We start from the raw sequence: 23,491 nt of genomic DNA, 5'->3' as shown, positions 1-23,491 counted from the left end.
TCAGGATTACGATACTTGAGATCATCTACAGTAAGCGCTAGTGCTTTCAGCTCTTCCTCGCCAATGACGAAAGGATCCGGACTCTCCTCAGCTGGAAACTCACGGTTGATCCAGACATCGAGAACTTGACCGGCCCCGGCAACAGCCATCCCCGTGCTACGAACTGAAACCCCAGACGGGCGGCTGGATTCTAGGCGTCTCTCTATTTCTAAAGGCTGTGCCACTCTCTGCCACCCGGACGAGTGGTAACCTTAACTCATGGGCCGTGGGTTGGGTGTGATGAAATATGAGAGAGCTGCAAGAGATAGGGGTTCTTGGGCTTGCATAAAACTGCACAAGATGCCTCTATTACTATTATTATCTGTTTTGGCGGTTTCTGTCAATCGTATGGGTGGTCAACCTTGCGGATTGTCTATTCTTGCGTCACTATTCGCTCCTAGGTTTATACAGACCATGGGGAAGAGGAACTGCGGAGTGGAAACAAATGAGGGAATCGTGACGATATCTCTAAATATACCATACAGCAGCAAAGGGCATTCTCCACTATTCAGGCATCAATCTCACTTTCTTCCCGTCTGTAGAGAGAAAAAAGCTTGATCTCGTAGCATGTGCTTTTTGCGTTTCATTTCGACGAGGCCGCGTCTGGAACCTCTGCAGGAAAACGGAACCATCGAGTCTGTCTCCGCGTCTATCGCAACCCAACATGTCCACGGTTACCCCGCGAAGCTGCCAATCATGCTGCATCATCTAGCGCATCTCGATGCCTGGGCCCAGCGTCGGGGTCTGAGACTCAGAGGCACGCTAGCGCAAAACAACATTCGGCTTGAAGCATCTCGCGCCCAGCGCTACTGCTGCACTGCCGGATGCAAAGTGGCTCAATCTCACCCCGTTGGTCTTTTGAGTTGCGTCTCTAGGCCACATCGGTTCTAGACTATGCGACTGACGTGCTGCTACAGGCATCAGAGGAGCTGGAAGAGGAGCTGAGATGCAGAACAGTAAGCAGCTTGATAACCTCGAAGCCACCCAAAAGTGTAAATCCATTATCGGTGGCCTCAGGTCAGCCCTATGCAGCACCTCCGGGGCTATTAGGGGGAAAACACCCAAAGTCAGAGAGAGAGAGAGAGAGAGAGAGAGAGAGAGAGCCAATCCCGCAGCACTACAAGAGTCCCCCAAAACTTGGTGCTGACTAGTAAGCACTTGCCGTCGCGTTAGTTGCTTACGGCACCGAGACCCCCCATATTACCCCAGCGTGAGACTTTCGAATGACGGACGGTGAACTAACATAGCGCCCACTTCCCCCGCAGATCCTTGGGGGCTCGAACCGGGACGGTAAACAATCTCTGTCCTGCGGGGGGGGCTGCCCGCCCTGAGAGTAACGTGTCTCGTCAACCGAGGCAGCCTTCATGAGGATGAACAGGTGACTGAGATCTGCCCCCCCCCCAATTACTTCCATGCCATCTATGGCCATGAGGCCTGGTGATGGTCTACTCGCATGGCACGCAACTACGTTACAGATGCAATAATCCCTACATGGAGCCGTCGGCTCTTGAAATAACGCCGGCAGATTGGTCGAGCCCTGCGCCTTGAACGCCGTAAGTCCGGGGATCCTTCCCCTCGTTTACGCAGTTCCGTTGACATTTCTCTAAACTATCGACGAGATCATGGCCGTCGAGGCCTTTGTCCAGCCCCGCCTCCTGCCCCGCGACCGCGGTTTTGCTGCCTAGCACGCAGCTCTCAGCTTCGCCAAGGAGCGGATCGCCGCCCTTCTTGCCCGGGTTGGCGACGATGCCGTCGACGAGTAGGCCGACTATCTCGAAGCCCGTCTAGGGCCCGTAGGTCTAGTTTTCTAGACGGAGGTTTTATTCTTATTTCGCCCGGGTCTTCTTTTACTAGGGGTATAGTTTAATCGGCATAACCCGGGACCCCGTGTCCTATTAAAAGGGCGTAGATGTAATTGCCGTCTGAGTAAGTGGGTTCGATTCCCACCGGGGCCCGGCTACGGGACCAGGCGAAGCGGAATGGAAATAGCCGTTGCCTAGTCTGGGGATAGCTACTCTACTAGGGACGTGTTTACATTTTGTTAGCCAGCTTAACTTTCTGCCGCGTACGTCCCCTTAAAAGGGCTAGAAGTATATGTTCGGTGACGGCCCCTTTTTTTATATATTAGCCGATAATTTAATAGTGTATTTACTTAATCTTTTAATTAAAAGAGAAAAAAAGTCGGTTAACCGTTATTTTGTTTTTTTATTTCGTTTTATTAATCGATTAATCTTATTAATTTATTTAGCTTTTTTTAATTAATAATATTAATTACGATTTTTTAATTAATTTAATTTTTCCAGTATTTTATAAAGCTTTATAAAACGTAAAAAGGCGTTATAAAAAGTGCTATAAAAATATTATAGCTTATAAAAAATACTAACGTGGTTTACCATTAAGTGGCCCGTATTATTAAGTGGTTCACCTTTATTATTTTTCGATACTTTTATAAAAATTATTTTAATTACGACGCTTTAAATTAATTAAATTTACTCGCTATTTAATTCGCTACTCGATTTTATATGCTTTTTATATGTTCGCGTATTATAGCCTGTTTCGCTGTAAATTCTATAGCGCCTGCCGCTCGTTGCGCGCTTCTTTAATAAACTACTATTTTCGCTTTTATTAATCGCTGGCCGCTTCCCTTTTACCTTTTCGTTCTGTAGCTTTCGAAATTCTTTAATTGTAAGGGCTTTTTTAAGCTGGACTCGCGATTTTTTAGTTTTTCGGCGCTTCGAAAAGGTTAAATTAGCCTTTTTTAAAGTACGTATCCGATTATGTATAAGGGTTATTTTATAGGCTATTTTGGTTATATTTTTCGTTATTTAGTTTACTGTATTTAAAATCGGTGTCGGAGAGCTTTTTTAATGGGTAAACACCCTTCTTTTAATATAAATAGAGTGTTTAATTATTTATTAGGGGTTAAACGGCGTTTAAGGGTTATAGGTACTGGCCGTTCCCGGACGGGATAGGTTAAGTGTAAGCGTTTAGAAACGTATATTTAGTTTATTAATTACTTCGTTTAGGTTATAAAGTATTAAGCCGAATACGCTAAATTTAAATTTAATATTAATTTCCGTGAAAATAGCGAAATGTGTAGCTTTAAATGTAATAAAAAACTCGAGCTTCGTAATATAGTTTATCGAGGCTTTAATAAATAACTCGATTTTTTTCGAATAAGTACGCTTTAAAGGTAAATAAAGTATTATATTAAGAGGTTAAAGTAAATGCGATAAATAGGGAGGTATATTAATTATAATAATATCGTTATTTTAATAGTATGCTTTAAATTCGGCCGAAATATAGTTTTCGTAGCCGTCGAGAATTAAGAGGCGGTAGCGACCCTTCGTTTACGATTTAATATGTTTATTAAAGTATTTAATTTAGTTTAAGCCTGTTTTATTATTAGTCTATTTATTAAAAATTAGTTTAATTACTTAATCGCTCGGTAAGTCGTATTCGATAGCTTAGTTTATTAAGTAATATTAGCTTTAAACGATTAAGAACGGCGGGATACACTAGTTTTACGAATTAATGTATTTAATCGCCGTCGATTATTCCCGATTATTAGGTGTAACGAACGGCTATCGGGGTCTAAAAGAAACCTCGTAGACGTGCTGGGTTTATGTTGGTTAAGACGAGAGAGTACTTGAACGTGCAGACGAGTGCGTTCGTCTGATACAATGAACAATATCCCGAACTGATCGTAGAACTTGGCTAAAGGTATAATAGGTTCGTTAAGGCAATGTGCCTCACTAATGTGTTAGATTGATGCTTAGATTAATCGCTGAAGTAAAGAGTGTCTATATAAAATACATAGGAAAGGTTTATCGTTATATATCCAATCTCTCCTTCACCGATTGCCTTGGATTACTTCTGTAGTCGTGATCCCGCAGCTCCAAGATCACTGGGAGCGTCGTGATCCTGTAAATCCAAGATCACTGGGAGCGTCGTAATCCCGTAGCTCCCTTATCTTATCTCCACGTGACCTTGATGACTGTCTTGTCCTGGATGTCCATTTCATCCCAGCCATTCTGTTCCAGCCAGCCGGTGCTGTCATCGAGGTTCTGTCCTAGTCGTGCTGGTTGATGACTGACCTGTTTCGGTGGGCCTGTCATCGTGATGGGCCGTAAGCGCTGACCGATGGGTCCCTGGCTGGTACTGAGGCTTGGTGCATTCGGGGCTTTGTAGGGCCGTGCCGGGAGTGGGGTCTGGTCGCGTAGTTGGGCCAGGTTGTAACATTAGGCTGGACCGATTTCGTTTTTTTACGCCGATCGGCGCGTGTTACAACGAGGGTTAACTCGATTATATTTATTATAAAGCCGGTTTCGTCGAAATTTTATATGTTCTCGTTAACGATGCTGTATTTAGCCTTAATATTCGCGATTAGTTTAAATTAACCGGAAATAACGTTTAGATTTTTATAAAGAGCCCTTTAATAATCGTACCGACGGTTTATTCGGGTTTTAAAGTCCGGGTTCCGGTTAATAAAGCGCTTAACCTAGTATTTATTAACGCGTTCGCCGTCGCGCGACGCGGTGAAGAGATTAACTATATTTTTTATATTAGCGATTTTGGGAGATATCCCGCGGGTATTTAAATTAATTATATGTTTACGAAGTACCTTTTTTTTATTCGTATTTAATTTATATCGTAAGTATCGAATATCGTGTCGTAGGGTTCGGTCGTAAATTTAATAACGTAAAGTGGTTTTAAAAACGTCGTATACTTTTATAGCATCTCTTTTACTTAATAAACTTAAATGCTTTCGTATTGTTTAAATAGTTAAACCGATCCGGTTTTTTTAACTTAAATTAAGCATTATAGTTATAAAGTTATTACGCGTTAAAGTTTAATTAGGGTCGAGAAGTAGTGAGGGTGAACCACTTAATAATACGGGCCACTTAATAATACGGGCCACTTAATAGTAAACCACGTTATAACTTATAAAAGGTATTATATAATATTACTCGCGCTTAGTCTTTAAATCGGCGTACGTTAAAATTAATAAGTATAGTATTACTTACGCTCGGCCTTTAACGTACGCTCGATTTCTCGAAACGTTAATTCTTATTTCGAATAAGATTCGAATAAGCCGGCTGGAGAAGTATGTGCGTCGGCCGATAAGTTAAGCTGGCTGGCAGAATCTAAACACGTCCTAGGTCAGACCGGTGCTCATCGCGTCGTGGCCCAATCATTCCAAGCACCAAGGTTCTCTTTCATGAGAACTGGCTCGGTAGTTGTGTGGCTGGCATCACTGCCGATTGGCGGGGTTGGCAGGGCTGGCGTCCGGCGACATCGTTATTGCATAAACTTTCTCGCGGCGACTGCCACCCGGATCTTTGCTTTGGTATGAATTCCAATCACTGCTTAGGATGCAGAACACTTATGTGCCCGTTCTCTGAAAGGTCTCGCTCTCGCCTCCTGATTTTCTTCACCCCGCGACCGGAGACGGGCAGGCAAGATGTCAAGCCCAGCTCTCCCTTTCGCCATGTCGACTCCATTGCGCCACCTATTGCTTCTGTAGCTCCCTCTGGTTGTTGCAGTTGAGAGCCTGTCCGGTATCCAGACAAGCAAGGAACGACGGGCGACTTGTATTTATCTCAACTGCTGCCTGGATCACTAGAAATCTGGGCGTTAGCGATGGGGAGTCACCTTCAGATGAGCGAACGCCATTCCATGTCTCTTCTGATGATGAGGATTTAGATTAAGTGGGAATGGACACACATCATCTTCAAAGTCTTCTGCACTCAACCTCCCCAGACCAGGGCACATATATCGACTTTGGCTACACTGACTCCTTCAGGTCTCATGGTTGAGTTGAGTAACAACGTGAAGCACCAGCAGAATGAAGGAAATACGATGGCCCAAAGAGGATTCGCATTCTCTCTATAAATCCACGTTCTATGGGTAACCCGGGAAATGCCAGCCGAGGTGCCTTGTCACCGGCCGTTCAGGAAATGATCTCGCAAAGACCACGCCTCAGTCCTTGCTGGAAGCTTCTCCATTCTTCGCCTCCTCGGGGGCAGCCATGCTCAAGAAGAAGCCCTCCTCCTGGCAAAAGAGCTCCTCCAGGACGGGCTCGTCGATGACCTCGCCGAAGCAGTCGAGATCCTCGCCCTCCATACTGGCGCCAGTAGCACCGAGACCCTTAAATAGATGTAGGTTGTCCTGGAATACGGTCTTGATGGCGGCGTGAACCCGCGCAGCGTAGGGGTAAAGGGCACCTGGAGGGCTGTGGTCCATGAACTCGTTGCTGTTGGTTGGAAAGCAAAAGATGGTTAGCGCGATGAAACCGCCAAGGCGGAATGGGAGGTCGTGAGTGAGGCCAAGCCCTAAGAGCAGCTTACATGTTGTCCGTGAGACACGCACCAATCGCGCTTAGGATCAGTGCCTTCGTGTCCTCGTCTCGAAGGCTGTCTCCTCCAGTTGCTTCTTCACCAGTTTATTGGCTACCTGGCGCCTCTGCCAGAGCCGCATGGGGCGGTACTTGAGTTCGCCGCTTGTTTGAGGCTTCGAAGAAGCTGCCTCAGCATCGCAGGCGGCAGAAGCGGCCTGGCCCGCACGACGGGTGGTCGACCGGGTAGTGGGACGGTTGCCCTTCGTGTCCGACGTCTAGGTGAGAGGGCGCATGCTCAGCGACGTGATTACATTGACCGAACCATAGCAAACTTACCTCATCCATCTTGGATGCCAGTTGAGAATTGTTTTGCACGTTCGTAACTTTCCGAATCTTGGTTCTGAAGGAAAATGCTCTGGTTGAATGAGCAGTGACGAAAAATGGTGGTTGATATTTTGGCTGTTGCGTAGGAATTTATTTAAAGGGCTGGAAGAAGAGGGTTAAACGTGGAAGGGGAGCAATTGAATGCAAGAAGAAGATATAAGAGTTACTATAGCCACGCTTTCCTTACGATAGCCTTACTGCTGCTTGACTTATGGGATACCTGTATATAAGTAAGGATTATAATAGCAAGGTGCCCAATGCTTGCTGACAAGTCCTGTTGGTCCCTTCCTGTCAATGCTTTATTACGCATGGGATCAGTCACTGAGCACCAGAGAAGTTATACTGGTTATTGCTCACGCCGTGTATTGGCTATCATCAGATATTGCTTATGCCAAACGTGCTATCTACTTGCATATTGACCCTTGCCATCTACACTGACTCACTCGCTTTAGCATCACCACCCTCCCCGCGTAGAGCTCCCATTTCCTCGGAAGGCGAAGCCCCCCCAGCAACAAAGCTCGTCGACGGTCGGTGTGTCCACGGGCTCGCCCAAATCGTCCACAGCCTCACCCTTCTCATTGACCCCCGACCCGAACATGAACATCTCCAAGTTATCGCCGAACACGGTTTCGATCGCAGCCCGAACCTTCTTCGCATAGGGGTAGTTTTTCCTAGGATCTCCAGTCTCTAGGAAGTTCAGACTGAATGTCACGAGGATTTCGTCAGCATGGACAGGCGAAACGACAACGGCCATCAGGAATTGCTCTCACGATAGCTAGGGGCGAGTGACAGTGTTGCTAGCGATTTACAGGTCATCATCGAGACATTCATCAACCGCACCCCTGATGATCTTCTTGGCGTCCTGGCCCAGGAGGGTGTAGGCTGTCTTCGGAAGGGTGGCGTCCAAGACCTCTCTTGCCTTCTTGCGTCGAAGGTAGAGGCACTTCAGTTGGTCCTTGCGAGAGGTGTTGCTGGCCTTGGTGGCCTGGCCGCTCTCGGTACTGCTGAGGTTGACATTGGCGCTGGCTGCGATTGGCTTGGGCTTACCGGAGTTACGGTCGTCTGGCTTATCCATCTTCAGCTTCAAAGCTGTAGCGGTCAGTGAGAGCCTTACCGAGAAATGGGTTGAGCATACTTACATTGGCAACGATCGAATGTCACTGTAACCCACCCGATGCACGCCTGTACTGTTGAAGTTCCGGTTTTGCAAGATAGGTCAAGTGGTGCGTGGGATTAGCTACTGAAAGACTTTGGTCACCGAAGCTGGCTCGCCTCCAAACTAATAATTATTTGCCCATAAACGTTTTCTTCACTATTGTTCAACACCTATTTCACCTTTGTATAAAGCAACCTGAGGGTATACCGAAGGTATACTACCTAACCACTGCCAGTTTGGTCCCAGTCATACCCGTCATTCCCTTAACCAGGAGCCGTTCTTTCACCTGTATCGAAGCCCTGCCTCCTGTACTGGATGTCGGTGACCACAGAACCACACAGCCATGTGGTATAATGCAGCGACAGTCGTGCATTGCCCCTTACCTGAACAGACGAGTGTCCAATATTTGCAACATTCCCCTCTCCTCCATTATATCCAGCGCTTCCACCAGTCGTGGCGGATACGGCTCGTCCTCTCCCTGGACCACGTAGAAGTGCAAACGGTCTGCCAGGACCGACTTGACGACTATGCGGGATTCCGTCTCACAAGGGAACGGCGCCTCCGGCCCATGTGTACGGAAGTAAGATTTCCTAGGACGCGAGTTAGAAAGATTTTCTGCTGCCAGGACAAGACGAAACGTGCGGGGCTTGCCGGGGCTGGGGAATCGTTGCAGGGACTTACAGCGAGGCGATGAGCCGAATTAGGACGACTTCCCAGAGCCAGAGTTGGTGGTTTGTTGACAACGTGCTGGCGATGCTCCGCTTGAATAAGTACCGAGCCATGACCTCGGCCTTCCTGCGGTTGACCCAGACCCAATCGTGGCCCATAGGGCCGTCTACGTCATAGGGCATGTTGCGATTGATCCGTTTGCCACCCAGCTAGTGGATGAAGGTGATCGGTGGTGTTCTTGTTATCCTGAAGAGGAGAGTCAAGGCTTGCGTCAGTAGCAAATGATTGTGGCTGATTATAAGGTGCCGAAACGGGGTCGCGTCTGGGTTATTCCAAGAAAATATGTTGGGTTGAAGAAGGAAGAAGGGTTTCTGGTGGAATAATAACGTATACAGCTTTAAATATATGAGATGGGGAAATTTTTGAGCTGAGTCTGGTTGCGACTGAGGTTTCGGAGATGTCATGAAACTTTGACCCCCGACCGCTTCCAGCCTGGGTACGCAGCCAGGTAGGTTAGCGATAATCGGAAGAAAGTTTTGGCAGTACCAGGTCTCAAGACTGACCATCGCTAGAGACTACGGAACCCAGCATGCGATGCCACCTCATGCGCAGTTTCTCTTGCACGCATGCCTATGCAGGCGGTAGAAGGCAATACACTCATGAGCCAACGCTTCTGGTTCAGACGCATAGCCAGATTGTTCAAGAAACCACGATATTCGGCGATTGCGGCGTCAGCCTGTTTGGTATACCGCCAAACGTGTTGATGCAGTCAGTAACAACGATGGTATGCTTGTTTGGCAAAAATCACAGCGCTTCCGGAAAATGGCTAATATTGCCGCGTAAAGCTTCTTAAATAAATAATTTCCTATCACATGAGTCACCCATTTAGTTGTTGACTGAAATCCTGTGTTCCAGGCAAGCTACATTATGAGCTCAGGGGCCAAAGACAACGGCAAAATCCGCAGCCCGCTTGCTAGGCCGCCCTGGCCCAGTCAAGCTTGAAGACCTGCGTGTCGACGAATCTCTTGCCACAGGGGAAGAGCTCTCTATCAGGCATTTTGACGAACCTCATGACGTCGGCACGCTCGTAAATGACCTTGTCCTTGAGCTTCAGGTTGGTAGGAGCTACGGCGACCTCGGTGAAGTCGTTGGGGCCCCAGGGTACTTCAACTCAAGGCCCATGTCGATTGACGTGAGCACGAGGAATTGAAGTCAGTCTGTGTTCCGAACATTAAGGAAGGTGAGCCCAGGGGAAGGCGAAAGCTGCTGTAGGCTCAGGGGTCAGCACCCAGTGTGCCTGATCACTGACGAGACCGCCAAGTTCATTTTAAAGACGCGCTTGAATGAAGAGAAGAGTGTCTTTCGATTCCTTATATCCATCGTTCATCACCGTAATCCGGCTGGCCCTCCAAACCGAAGCCTCATTATATACATTTCCTTTCTTTTCTACTTGGATAGAAAAGAGGGGGCCCCCAGAGTTCCACCCATCCATCATAAGCCATATCTATTTGTCTACTACAACCTTCTGATGTAGCAACAGGAAAATATGTGTCGTCACAATGCTGTACATGCTAATCATACACCATCATGAGTTTCGGCCAATGCCAAAGTCCCAAAACTCCCTCGATATGCTTCATTAAAATCCTTCGTCATCCAACTCGCCGTGAGCTGTTTATTTGCTTCGCTTAGCCTCGAGCTCCTTCTGGTACTTGGCGACAAGTTCCTTCCTATAATGCTTGTTAGTTATTGTTTGCCTGGTACTGAAGACATGAAATTGGATGGGGTTTACTTACTGCAGATGCGGGGGCGCCGCAGCGTACTGGCTGAACTCCATGCTGAACTCGCCCTTACCCTGAGTGGCCGCGCGCAGCTGGCTGGAGAAGCCGAACATGGCGTTCAGACTGCAGTCGCAGATGAGGGTGAAGTCCTCGGAGCCGATCTCGGTGTCGATGATGGTGGCGTTGCGCTTGTTCATCAGCATGAGGATGTTGCCCTGGAACTCGTTGGGCGCCGTGATGGTGGTCTTCATCAGGGGCTCGAGCACGACACCGCCAGCCTCGTCGAAGACCTTGCGGAAGGCCATCTGGGCGGCCAGGGAGAAGGCGTAATCGGACGAATCAGTAACGTGAGTGGCACCATCGTTGATGGCCATCTTGGCACCAATGACCTTGTGACCCAGGAGGGGACCCTTGTCACAGGCAATCTCGAAACCCTTGGCGCAAGCAGAGATGAACTTGTCGGGAATGAGACCACCCACGACCTGGTTGCTGAAAGCGTTGGCCTCCTCGCTGTCGGGGTTGGGCTCGATCCAGCCACCAACCTTGGCGTAATCACCAGGACCACCGCTCTGGCGACGGAGCAGGTAGTCGAAGTCGGCGCGCTGAGTGATGGTCTCCCGGTAGGCGACACGGGGCTGACCGGTGATACAGTCGACCTTGTACTCGCGGCGGAGACGCTCAATGTAAATCTCGAGATGCAATTCACCCATACCTGAAATGATGGTCTCCTCACTCTCCTCGTCGACGTGAAGACGGAAAGTGGGATCCTCACGTTGGAAACGGTTCATGGCCTTGGAGAAGTTGTCGGCGTCGGTGCTCTTCTTGGGCTTGATGGACAGCGACATGACAGCGTCCGGGACGAACATGGACGACATGGTGTAGGGAAGGTTACCATCAGTGAATGTGTCTCCCGAGGCACACTCCACTCCGAAGACGGCGCAAATCTCACCAGCGCCAACTTCGTTCACGTCCTCCATCTCGTTGGAGTGCATTCGCACGATACGAGGAATGCGCACCTTCTTGTCGTTGCGGGAGTTGAACAAGTAGGTACCCTTCCTCAAAGTACCTTGGTAGACTCGGATATATGTCAGTTGACCGTAGTTGTTCTCTTCCAGCTTGAAAGCCAGGCCGACAAACGGCAAGGAGTTGTACGGCACCAGCTTGGTCTGGGCTTCACCCTTGGAACGATCCAGAGCCAAGTTCTCGACATCGGCAGGCATGGGCAGGTAGTCACAGACAGCGTCCAGCATAGGCTGGACAGACTTGTCGGCCAAAGCGGATCCCATCATGACGGGGGTAAACTTCCGGGCAATTGTGGCTCGGCGGATGGCGTCCTTGATCTGCAGCGGTGTGGGGGTCTTCTCGTCCAAGAAGATCTCGGCAATCTCGTCGTCGACATCAGCGAGCTTCTCAATGAGTGTCTGTCGCTTCTCCTCGGCCAATGCTTTGACCTCCTCGGGGATCTCGTCGGTGACCCTGACATTGACACCCTTGGGGCCCTCGCTGTAGATAGCCTTCATGTCGATCAGGTCGACCACACCCTTGAACTGGTCCTCGGCGCCAATGGGGACCTGGATGGCGGCGGCGGGAATCTTGAGCTTGGAGTTGATCTGCTCGACGGCCTTCCACGGGTTGGCGCCCATGCGGTCCATCTTGTTGACGAAACTGATTCTGGGGACGTTGTAACGCTTCATCTGACGATCGACAGTGATTGTTTGCGACTGGCAACCACTGACGGCGCACAGAATCATGACAGCTCCGTCCAGCACACGCAGCGCTCGCTCGACTTCGATGGTGAAATCGATATGGCCGGGCGTATCGATCAAGTTGATGTGGTACGTCTCGTCCTTTCCATCTTCCATCTTCTTCCAGTCGCAGAAGGTCGCGGCAGACTGGATGGTAATACCCTTCTCTCGCTCGAGGTCCATCGAGTCCATCTTGGCGCCGGCGCCGTCCTTGCCTCGCACCTCGTGGATCGCCTTGATTCGTCCGGTGTAGAAGAGGACTCGCTCGGTCACGGTCGTCTTTCCGCTGTCGATGTGGGCGGCGATGCCAATGTTTCGCACCTTGGACAGTCGCTTCTTCTCGTCGGGGCTCATCTTGGCGAAAACGGCTTCGGGGGTGAGGGAGGCAGCCTCTTCGGCGGCCTTCTTCAGGGCGGCGGAGGCGGCGGCGGCAACGTTTCCACCGACCGCCAGCCTAGGCCGCGAGACATTGAAGTACCGGCGACCTTGGATCTGCAGCGGGGCTTGTCGCCATTGCATCTGGGGGGTTCCTGTGGACGAGGCTTGGGACGCAATGCCCATGAAGCGGGCGCTGCACTTGGACGTTAGCAGCCGGCTGTCAGCCAGGCTGAGGGCGGCTCTAGCACCTCTCATGTTGAAGATGTAAAACTAAAGAGCGGTATAGAAGAACAAATCAAGTGAAAAGAGGAAGAAAGAGAGTGGAATTACCTCCCCAGATTGTCGTCGCGATCGTCAACGTCAACCGCGAAATCGAATTCAGTAGCTCAACTCAATTGACTCTCCAGAAATTATTTCTCGACCCTTGTTCCTGTGTGGCGCAAAGCACATTCTGCCGCTTTAGCGTGTGGCTCGAGCTGCTTGTCGGGATAGCCCGGGTCACTCACTGGCTGGCTTCTCGCCGTCGCTTTGGGCATGGCGGGGACCCCCACCAATCATTCAATTGATCAATGGCAGGCTGGCAGCACGGCTGCGCTGCTGTTGCGTTACCCAAGTTGCTGGGTGCATCAAATTTGGGGAGCATGCTACCAACCCCCGATATCTCTGGTACCTGACCACTAGGCACATAAACACTCTTGTACTCGGCAAAGGTGGCTAGAACTACTACTAATGATTGTACTTAGATTTCATCATCTTCACCACTGTTTCAAGGTAGTTCAGGGAGTTTCGGTCGACGTGGATGACGGTTTTGTATACATGCCCCAGAGAAGAACCCGGCTTCAACCATCATCCATTTACGGCCCCTGTCCCACAGTTCACCGTGGTGGGTACAACCGCGCTTCGGTCAATGACAGCAAACGCAAACATCTGAAGCCACAAGCAAAATGAAATAACTCATTGAATTATTCGCTAGAACGCCAAATCGTGAATAGGTGCATGTACATGTATAGTCGTCAACAAATTACAGGAAGAAGAGCCCACTGCCGGCGAGCATAAAGACGGTGGTTGCCCCTATCACGGCAACTTGTGCCCACTCGAAGGCGGGAACAATGCCAGCCGCGCTCTGGAAGCCTTTACTAGCAGCATAGGTAGGTTGCGCGACGGAGCCACCAGCGTCACCCGTGGCGGCGACCTGATTTTGGACGACGGTGCCACTGGGTATCGTAGCGCCCTTGCTAGGGAAAGCAACAATATTGGACTTGGTCGAGTTGAAGTCGGTCTTGGCCATGCCGATCTGGTTGTTCTCGAGGTCGTAGACCACGTACGCGGACCGGAGGAATGTGTCACCAAGGAGGAATGGCTCGCTGGTAAAGTTCTGAATCCCGAACTGGCAAATGTTCTGGCCCTTGTACTGGCCCGACTGAAACTTCGGAACGTCGGAGCCCTCCGCAATATCCAGGACAAGCTCGGTCATGTCCACACTGATCTTGGGGCCGTTGGGTCCGGCGAACCCAAATTCAAATGTGCCCTTGCTATTCTCCATTCCGCAAGGAACGTAGGCCATCTGGGTATAGGTATCCCACACGGCGCCGACCTCTCTCCAAACTTGGACAGCGAGCTCGGTTGGCAGGTAGCTGAGGGTGGTACCAGAATCCAGCACAACAGGGATGGGGTACTGGCGGGTCGTAAGAGAATCGGAGCCGGAAGGAGAGTTGGCCGTCAGCGAAGTCATGGAAACGATAAAGGACGTAAACGCGCCGGTTTGAGAGTCCATCTGAACGTTGACGACCGACATTTCGCCTTCGTACTTCTCAGTATCGACACCCCCAAAGAGGATTTGGCCCGTGCTGGCATCCAGGTCGTTCAGCCACAGACTGTAGGCATTCGTGGAAATCAGGCCCTCCTCCATCATCTGCACCGGGAGGTTTTTGTAAGGCGACGAGACTCTCTGCGTATCGGCGACAATGGCTTCGTTCAAAGCGTAGCCGACTCCGACCAGTCCGTAGGGAATGTCCGTATCGACGCCCAAGCCCATCGTCACGTTGGTGAGTTTGGCCCCGCCAATCTCGAAGTCGTCGGTGAAATAGTCGCCCTTGGAATGACTGCCATCGACGTAGGATATACTGAAGATGTTTTTGCCGACCACAGTCATGGAGCTCGATTTCTTGGAATCAACTAAACACAGGTTCTCTCGTTAGCTACCCACTCCATACTGGCAGGAATGACAGGTTGCAACTTACATGACCCCAGGGTGCAGCCTTCGTCTTCTCCCGACTCTGCGCCGTCGCCTCCTCTAGATCCGCCCGACGGGGCTGACTTCGTGCATACCGAGGAACTGCTTGAGGGTACCCAGATATCGCTCGAGCCGGTGTCCAATTGCAACGTCAATTTCTGGGCTGGTGATCCGACCGACACCGTCGCAAAGTAGCCTCCTCGCTGCTTCTCGTTGGTAATGGTCTCTTCGTAGGTTGTCGCCTCCCGCTTGCTTAGTCTTTGCCGGTTGGGCTGTGTCGTTTTCTTGGCAATGTCGAATTGCACGACCTGCGCGTGGGCGATGGAAGCTATCAGCGACCCAGCCGCTAGTGTTGCAACGCTCTTCATGGTTCGGGTCTGACTGGAGTCGGGTCCAATGCTTGTCCGATGGGTTTGGAGAGGCCGGGAGGTGTGGATTGATGGGTTATTTCAAGACGAATAATTCCAATGAGGAATACTGAAAACGCAAGAGAAACGCCGTCTAGGTCTTCTATGCCGAGAAAATAGCAGGAAAATAACGCCTCCTCTAGTAGTCCGGAATGCTGTACAGCCGAAACTGTAGGTAGCTCAAGGTCGTGATATTGTTTACCAATGACACAAAGACACAAGGCCCATGCCATGTATTTCTAAATCCAGCCAGAACAGGCAGGCAGGGCCCCACAAAGAACGGAGCGTTTCGACAAGAGATGCGATGACAGAAAGGTAGGGCCAGATACTTTGAACGATAAAGCAAAAGAATAAACGGAAAATGTCAATCAATGAATTATGATGGGCGCCCGGACTTGCTCTTCTATATCTGATGTTTCTATGGGTTGACGATCGGAAAGGTTGCCGCAGGTCCAGCTGAAGCGTTCGGTTTCAATTCAAGGCCAAGGAAGTGGGAAAGTTGCCAAGAAATAGAATTGCCCAGGACGGGACTGGCGTTGGCTGGGGAGCTTTTAGGTGCCGCAAGTCCACCAGCACCTATCAAATGCAAAACGGAAGGGTGGCGCAGTGCTACTAGTGTCCAACCCATCGTCAAACATTCCATGCACAACAACCTGGCGACCTGGTGTGCCTGGCCTTCTGCCTGGTGACAGTTCGGGTATCGCGTGCCGGGCGCTTGCTCTGCTTAGGCATCCGCCATTCCAAATCTTTGGAGCTATTGGCAAATTGATGACGACGATGCTCGCGCTCGCTCCTGAGCCTCGCGCAAGCCTCTATGTATGGAGTTGATGTGGAATCATATCCCATATATAGGTACTCTGAAGAAGACAAGCATCCAGTACAGTTTGCAGCGCACCCAAGTTTTCCTATTTCAGGTACTGGTAGATGCAGCTATGATTTGTAAGTGCAGCGACAGCAACGACAGGTGCAGGGTGCTGCACTGAGAAAGCTCTCGAGATGCTTGATGCCATTACCCAAGCGGGTCTCCCTACCACTCCCGCGCACTGTCCAAACTATGAACTCCTTAATAAATCTCCAACCCCCGAGCTCGGAACATTGAAGCCTTGCAACGCAACACCCGAGAGGAAGGAAGGCGAACCGACCAGGCAGCTTTGTCGTTGGCGAGAGGCTGAAGGGTGGTGTCACAGCTTACCAAGCGAACCGCCCATGCAGGCGACAATGCATAAAAAGAAGCATCTAGCCAGCCCGCCACCATCCAATAGCTGAACAGTGCACTGCCGCAAATGCAACTGGATGACGCCGTCGTTGGTGCAACGTACCCCATGTTACAAGCATCGCGAAATTGCCATTGGCCATGAGCACCGGTCAAAGATGACTTGTAAAGCGTGCCGTTTGACGAGGCGGCATGTAGGATATATAACTTCAATCGATCCATCGACAATAGTGTAAAGGGGGGTTGCGTTCTAGCCTTCGGGGGACAATACAGTACCTGCAGCAGCCAACCCAGCAGCTGGAAGCAAAGGTAAAGTGGCACGCGGCATCTCCCGCGTTCGTTGCTTGTCTCGCGCGTTCTCTCGGGATGTGCCAGCTACGGGGTGTTTCTAAGCTCAAGCTTGATCGCCGTCGTTGGTCCACTATTCCTGCCCGTCCTTGGCGAATACATGGTACATACAGACTCTAAGCCGCAGGCTGAGATCGCCGAAAGAAGGCAGCGAGGTGAGTAGGTGAGAGAGTCGGTGCGGTGTAGTCGGGGCCCGCTGGGTGACGAACCCAACATAAGTTTACAGTACTTGTACATGTCCGCCAGCGCTCGTTCGAGGGCCATGACTCGCGAGATGCTGTTGCGTGAGCACTTGCGAATGCCGAACTTCCGGCAGTGTGTAACCCTGTCAGATTTTTTCCTGGTTGGTGGTGCACTGCAGAAATCAGCGCCATCCTCACCGCATATGTTTCGTCACAAGTGAGCATACGGGCATGGGTTTGCCGTTTGGTGGCTGGCCGCAGGGTCGATGAAGTTGTCGGAATACTTTAACTCGGGTATGTAACGTATGTCCGTGCAGTAGTCGGGGGCGGGAGAGTTGTCATCGTGCTCCCCTCCCCTTGCTTGGCTCGTACACCAGAATCAAACACCGTTGGTGATTTCACGGCCAGATATTCTCAACCGGCACTTTGCTTGCAAAATTGGGTGTCACGAATCAACCAAGCAAGTTGTCAGATGTTACTCGAATGACTTCGTTGGGTACTGGCGCAATATATTCCATCGACGTGCATCAGCCTTCAACTGACTGAACAGGGTCCCCTACAGATAGCAGCGTCACACCGAATCAAGTCAATGCGTTGTCAACGTCTCTCCCTTCTGCTCTGCCTTGCTTCTGCCACCGCCCTATCTTCCCAGGATCTCTGGAGCGACATATAGAGTCACTGGTTACCTGCATAGCCTATGGTCTGAGATATATGCACTGTCTCCCGGACCATTTCCCCATACCACCGCGAACAAGTTCCCCCGATTCTTGACGAGAATTCCCCATTAACCCACGATCAGTGTGGGACGAAAGGGGGAGCCGTTCGGGGAGGAGTGGACGGCCAGTAGTACCTCAGAGTGGAGAGGACCCCTAGAAACGCCCAGTGATGTCACTGCTCCAGAGCAAAAAAAAAACCAAAAAAGGTTGAAGATCCGCCAGATAAGGATTTCCGGAACCATCTCCCAGCGTCCAAGCATCTCGGCTTCGCGTCGAACAATCGCTCATGTGATCTCTAGATGCGATAAATCGACCAGCCAAGTTCTTGGCAGCACAGCTCTCAAGCTTGTGAATCAATCTCGATGAGAAGATGGAGCAAAACAGACCAAGCCAATGGCCAGGGCTGCGACAGGCCGGAGCTGTCCCTCCAGTCTGGGCCCATAAATTTGCCCCAGCTATTCTGCCATCGAACCCCCAACGCTGGTCATCGTCTCCAGCTTTTTTGGAAGCGAGAAAAACTCCAGAGATGGGTATCTGGGTCAGATCGGACAGTTATTTGTTTCGTGGGAATATTGAGCGGAGTTGAAGTCCGGCCGTCCCATGGATAGATCATGCGTTGTAGGTATATAACTGAATGAATCACCCTCTGTGCAGCTCTCACCCAAGCCCTACGTATCCCCTTCAAATTGTGTTCATCAGACATACAGCGAAACGTGTCAGCCACCCATCAACACCACCAAGCCCAACGCCAATACCACAGCTCAACATAGAAAAAGAGCTGCTCAACGCCGGAGAAGCGAACCATCATCGCCATCTAATGTCGTTGGGCATTTGCATGAGAGCCATTACACTCCTTTTCAACTTCGGCATCCCTTGAAGAGACGCGCGCTCCAGCAACAGAACATCACTTACACCGTAGCCCATCATCTCCGAGTCGGATAGAACTTTCCTCATACAACTACAAGATCATATTATCTTCGTAGAACCTACACGGGGGCGCGCTTCACCCATTCGAAGCAGTACCACTCGAAAGAAGCGCACAGGAAGAAACCCCAACCGCCATCATGTGCCCATCCAAAGCCCTCCGCCGCGTCTGCCAGGGCTGCCGGTCCATCACCCACCAGCAGCAGTTCGAGATCAGCTGCCCGACGGCCCGGAAACAGCGGTTCGCCGTCCGGAGCGACTGCCCCTACTACCACCACGAGAACCTGGACATCAACAACTTCGTCTGCGACAGCTGCGTCAAGAGCATAGGCTGGGACCGCGACATCATGAGGAGCTAAGCTAAGCTGAGCCCATCACGGTCTCAAACCGGCGCGGGTCGTGGGTACGGGGGAGGGGCCAATCGGCCGATCGTACACCCCCAAACCAGCGAGCTGCATGGTAGCTGCCCGGATTGATTAGTTAGCATCGGCGCGTATTGGGGGAGTGTTTTAGTCAGGCACGCGAGCTCACGTGGGGGTTCTTTGGTCATGCGGAGGAGCTGACGAATGTGCGTTATCCAATACCCAATAGAGCCATCCCATTGTGCTACTGCCAAGTTGTTGCTTCCGTTCTTCTGTGCTTCCCTGTATTGCCATGACGCAGTCCTCCCGATCCTAGCGGGATTCGGCTGATCTGGGGTCGCGGGGAATTCGGCTCGCTACCTTTCTACGCTTGGCGAGATGGTTCTCGAACGTGAGTGGGAAGCGGAGTATTATGTCCGGGCAGATCATCACATCGTGGGGAAGGAGGCGCCGGGGAAGTCGGAAGCGAATCTCGTACTCCCACCAGGGTTCCGACGCGTGGCTTCTGTTGACGTCAATCGACCCGGGTAATTGGTCTGGGTGTTGGTGTCGGGAGCATGTAATCGGACTGGTCCCTGGCAACCCATCCTTTACCTCATCGCTTGGTATCCTGTAACAGCTTCAGCAAGGCGTCGGAAAGTCATGTTATGGACCTAACGTCTTTTTTGCAGTACTGATTCCATTCCTTGGTTCCAGGAAGTCACCATACTCAAGGATAATCGAGAGATGTTTGGGGGGGTCTAGATGAGATACTTGGGGATCGCAATGACACTGGTCGATGCATGGGACGGAAGTATGGACGCGGGTGGCTTACTTTCTATCAGGGATATACTGTTTGATTGCTCACTGCTTTGGATACATTTTGATCTTCCTTTCCTTCTATACCCGACTATCTAGTAATCGAAACATAAAGCCCCCAAACCCCGTCTACGAGTCACGTTTCTTAGTTCCCAAGACCGTTTCTCTTCGTTGATGATGCTCATCTAGTTCATGCCAGCCAAGTTGTAGGGAGGCGCCCAGCCGACGCACTTGTACATCGAGAGGCCGCCGATGGGCCCGCAGTCGTAGCTGCGGGAACGGTCCTCGACGCACTTCCCGTTGACCTTGTCCCGGGTGTTGACGATGTCCCAGGGCCCGCGGCCGGCGTAGATGGTGAACTGGACGTAGTCGGTGTGGACCTCGAGGGCGCGGGGCAGCTCGTCGGGGTCTCGGCCGGGCTCCCAGCAGCGGCTGCCGCGGCGCTTCTTGCTGCTGAGATCATCCTTCCTCTTCCACATGTGCGCGCCGGGCGCGGCGTTGCAGCCGCCGTCTGTGCCGCCCAGCGCGCGCACGCCGACCACGGAGCGCCCCTGCATCTCGGCGAAGAGGTAGAAGATGTTCGCCTTGAAGTCGTCGAAGGGGTCGTTCACCATCCCGCCCGTCGACATCGTTGACATCGCTGAATTCGTTGACATCGTCAAATTCGTCGACATCATTGAACCCTGCTTCGGAATGGGGTAGCCCGTGCCACAGAGGGCAACATAGCGACGATGAGAGGAGCGATAAAGAAACGCACTTTGAAGTTTGTTGGGTAAGTAAAGTAGCTTGGCAGGAAGGCAGTTCTGCTCGTGTCGACTCTGGTGAGGGAGGAAAGCGAAGTAAGCTGGTAGGCAGTGTTGTTCGTCTGGTTGTTGAACGGTAGATGGGAGAGAGAAGACGAGGAGGATAAAGGCGGGAGACGATAGATTATATATCGATATGAACCTTCAACGGTTAAGCCTTCTCCGAAGGGCTGGCTCGCTTCTGTGGGTAGGCGTTTCTCCGTTTCGTTGAAACAGGTGGACAGTGAACCTAAGTTTCATAGAGGACGGTTAGTTATTGGCAAGATATCCTTCAAGAACGATGCCTCGCATGTTGTCCGAGAGGATGGTACTTTTTGAGGATGACCATGGGACATCTCAACTATCGGTAAAGCATGATGCGAATATGTCCCCATGGTGATCTCCTATAGGGTTTTGGGAATATACTTACCTGGTCTTATATCGGAGTTAGGCAATGCTTTATTTACCCATAGGGAAGAGCGCATTTGGCATGCTCAATTCCTAGGTCAGAAGTGGTAAGCAATCAACCATATCGCCGTGTTCATATGGCCGCACAAGACTTACTGTCGCCGAGGTCTATGCCCAAGACTTTCCGTCGCCGAAGTATATGCCTGAGACTTTTAGTCGCCGAAGTCTACGCACTGTGGCCGCTCAAAGTGTCTAACTCGGTTACCTGCACCAGTATCAAAATACTTGTTCATGTGAATAGAGGGAGAACTGGGAGTTGGAACAACCGTTGAGCAACAATTAGGCTTTTCATATCATGATGCACCAGTGTTTTCTTTTTTTGGAGGGGTGGTAATTCTTTGATATTGCCTTGTATCACCAAAAGTTAGCCTTAAATCCCAGCCAAGGCAACCGCCATTTTTGACAGCCACGATCAACCATTGTTGCCCCTACGATATATGGCCCCAAACAAGCTGCGTGGGAAAGCCAGGGCATTATCAAAACCACTTACCCCACGCGTCGAGAACTTCAAATTCCTCCAGTCTCGACAATAACAAAAGCGGAATTTTCTGCCTTGAAAGAAAATCCGCACCCCAAGACTGCAACTTCTCTTCCTTTGGACTTTGCCAAACCCAAACTTTCCACGACCCAGTGTCAACCCAAAGTCTCGCCTCATCCACGCAAAGTTCTCACACAACACCAACCATCTTCACTCTGCGCATACTCTGGTTCAGCACCAAGCATCAACAAAACCATCCAACTCATCGTCATCCATTACCAACACTACAATGTCAGGTAATAAGCAGACCAACTCGGTTGAGAGTGCCTTCGCCTCCGCCTCCGCCGGCGACCTCAAGGCTCTCTGCTACTGCATGAGCACTTGTGAGGACTTCCACCTCAACACTAAGGCACTTGCCCCTCTCATTGGCATCTCTGCCTCCAACAATGTGTAAGTTGTACTTTTTTTTTTCTCTCTCCTCTGTTTCGCTCATGCCAATGTTTCTTTGTCTCTCCCACCTGGCTTCAGTGCCCTCCTACTCGACGACCTCAGCCCAAGTCATCTCCAAATAAAGACCTCCCCAAGCTAACTTGCCCAGCCCTCGCAAGATCAAGTCGATCATTGAGCCCCTTGGCTTCGAGCTGAAGGCCGGTAAGGTCTACCTCAAGGGTGCCAGCGGCGCTCCTGGCAACAACGAGGAGTCGGGCAGCGGCCCCTCCACCCCCGTCAAGCCGCAGAAGGCTGGAGGAGTTAAGACTCCGGCTCCCAAGCGCGCTACCAAGAAGCGCAAGCTCCAGGCCGCAGCCGACGATGATGCTCACGACGAGGACGAGGCCGACGAGGCCAAGAAGCCTGGCTCTGACGGCAAGGACCAAGATGAAGCTTAACTTCTCTCCTCCACTTGACACAACAACAACACGCAACACGGGGTATGAACCCAACACATTGGCCATGGAGTAAGGTTGTCTTTGCAAAACATCATTCGAGGCGGCAACTTGGGTTTCTCAACGGCCTATTTGGCTTCCCCAGATGGATATGGCAACAGCATTTTCGGCATGGATGAAGTAGTTTGAGAATCAATGAATCTTTGATGACCACCACACTTGCCAAACGTACATTTTCTCGTAGCCTCTGTGTTCCCTATCGTTTTCATCTCATCGGAATCTACGATCATACCTGAGTGACGGCTCGCAGGCAAATACTTACAATGCAAGTGATTTGCGTTTCTCCACCTTCCCGAACGGACGGTGTAGTCAAGCTTTCAAAAGAAAACAAGATCATGCGTGCTTGATCTGCTTTGGGCGTTTCGAAACATTTCCCATGTTTTAATGCTTACATTACATGTAGGTACGTTTTGAGGTGGAAAAGAAAGGAAAAACGGAACCCACTAGGGTCTGTCTCGGTTGCCGATCTTGAACGAAAGCCACGGTTCCATCTTCGTATTTCTTTTTATGCGAACACACAGGCCTTGCTTACCTACTTAACTTCCCCGGCTTTTGGTGCTCCAGCCAAAGCTCGGGGTATTGGATAATGTCTCATCCCCGACTCTGTCGTCTCGTATACGTGGGTTCCGTCCGATCTGGGTGGATGATCCCCCATCGGTGCATCGATAAGCATCACTAGTTTACTAAGATAACCCTGGCAAGCAATATTGACGCTTTGTGCTTGCTGAATAACATCCCGGCCGGCCATGGACGTGTTCTAGAGGGTCTGTGAGTTTGGTTTCTGGGATATACCGGCGACAATGCTCGAGGCTGAGCACGAATTGTGGTCTTCGCTGTATGATCGTCGGGCTGCATGCTGACGATCATGGTAGCAGTGGTGTCTACGAGAAGAGAGTCCGCCCGAGCCCCGAGTTCCTGCTTGTGGTGATGGATAAAGAGTCGTCGCACTGACAGCAAGCAAGATAACGTCAACGGTTATCATTCCTGATCTGTCAGGTATAGTCCCCATCAGATGTCGTTTATTGGCCGGCATGTCGTGATCGGCCTCCACTTCGGCGGGCTGTGACACGCCATCAACGCCCGGGGGTGGATAACGGCATCTTTTTCAACAAGGCACGCACAGGCATCCGCAAAACCTTCTTTGCCC

General features: G+C 50.8%; 7 protein-coding genes across 7 annotated transcripts; 1 reads left to right on the top strand and 6 right to left on the bottom strand.

Annotated features, from left to right (window-relative positions):
• Positions 1 to 6,021: 6,021 nt before the first annotated feature.
• Positions 6,022 to 6,724, bottom strand: PG986_002680 (uncharacterized protein; the record flags this gene model as incomplete). Its single annotated transcript, XM_066838902.1, has 4 exons — positions 6,022 to 6,295; positions 6,412 to 6,455; positions 6,496 to 6,654; positions 6,716 to 6,724. The coding sequence occupies 4 exons, from the start codon at positions 6,722 to 6,724 to the stop codon at positions 6,022 to 6,024; spliced, it is 486 nt and encodes a 161-aa protein (XP_066703966.1).
• Positions 6,725 to 7,217: 493 nt separating this feature from the next.
• PG986_002679 (uncharacterized protein) lies at positions 7,218 to 8,770 on the bottom strand (the record flags this gene model as incomplete). Its single annotated transcript, XM_066838901.1, has 5 exons — positions 7,218 to 7,434; positions 7,573 to 7,852; positions 7,935 to 7,945; positions 8,303 to 8,509; positions 8,601 to 8,770. The coding sequence occupies 5 exons, from the start codon at positions 8,768 to 8,770 to the stop codon at positions 7,218 to 7,220; spliced, it is 885 nt and encodes a 294-aa protein (XP_066703965.1).
• A 1,490-nt stretch (positions 8,771 to 10,260) lies between these two features.
• Positions 10,261 to 12,744, bottom strand: PG986_002678 (Elongation factor G- mitochondrial; the record flags this gene model as incomplete). The annotated part of the gene is made up of 2 exons (XM_066838900.1): positions 10,261 to 10,315; positions 10,382 to 12,744. The coding sequence occupies 2 exons, from the start codon at positions 12,742 to 12,744 to the stop codon at positions 10,261 to 10,263; spliced, it is 2,418 nt and encodes an 805-aa protein (XP_066703964.1).
• Positions 12,745 to 13,510: 766 nt separating this feature from the next.
• On the bottom strand, positions 13,511 to 15,090 carry PG986_002677 (uncharacterized protein; the record flags this gene model as incomplete). The annotated part of the gene is made up of 2 exons (XM_066838899.1): positions 13,511 to 14,664; positions 14,730 to 15,090. The coding sequence occupies 2 exons, from the start codon at positions 15,088 to 15,090 to the stop codon at positions 13,511 to 13,513; spliced, it is 1,515 nt and encodes a 504-aa protein (XP_066703963.1).
• Positions 15,091 to 18,574: 3,484 nt separating this feature from the next.
• On the bottom strand, positions 18,575 to 18,970 carry PG986_002676 (uncharacterized protein; the record flags this gene model as incomplete). The annotated part of the gene is made up of 2 exons (XM_066838898.1): positions 18,575 to 18,843; positions 18,901 to 18,970. The coding sequence occupies 2 exons, from the start codon at positions 18,968 to 18,970 to the stop codon at positions 18,575 to 18,577; spliced, it is 339 nt and encodes a 112-aa protein (XP_066703962.1).
• Positions 18,971 to 19,857: 887 nt separating this feature from the next.
• PG986_002675 (uncharacterized protein) lies at positions 19,858 to 20,301 on the bottom strand (the record flags this gene model as incomplete). Its single annotated transcript, XM_066838897.1, has 1 exon — positions 19,858 to 20,301. One exon carries the CDS (start codon positions 20,299 to 20,301, stop codon positions 19,858 to 19,860), a length of 444 nt encoding a protein of 147 aa, XP_066703961.1.
• Positions 20,302 to 21,689: 1,388 nt separating this feature from the next.
• Positions 21,690 to 22,287, top strand: PG986_002674 (uncharacterized protein; the record flags this gene model as incomplete). The annotated part of the gene is made up of 2 exons (XM_066838896.1): positions 21,690 to 21,850; positions 21,999 to 22,287. 2 exons carry the CDS (start codon positions 21,690 to 21,692, stop codon positions 22,285 to 22,287), a joined length of 450 nt encoding a protein of 149 aa, XP_066703960.1.
• Positions 22,288 to 23,491: the final 1,204 nt, after the last annotated feature.

The sequence above is a fragment of the Apiospora aurea genome (assembly GCF_038362705.1).
Source record: "Apiospora aurea strain CBS 24483 chromosome Unknown utg000002l_segment0_segment0, whole genome shotgun sequence".
Lineage (NCBI taxonomy): Eukaryota > Fungi > Ascomycota > Sordariomycetes > Amphisphaeriales > Apiosporaceae > Apiospora > Apiospora aurea.
Note: the sequence above shows the minus strand (reverse complement) of the source record. Positions and strands in the feature narration are given on the sequence as shown.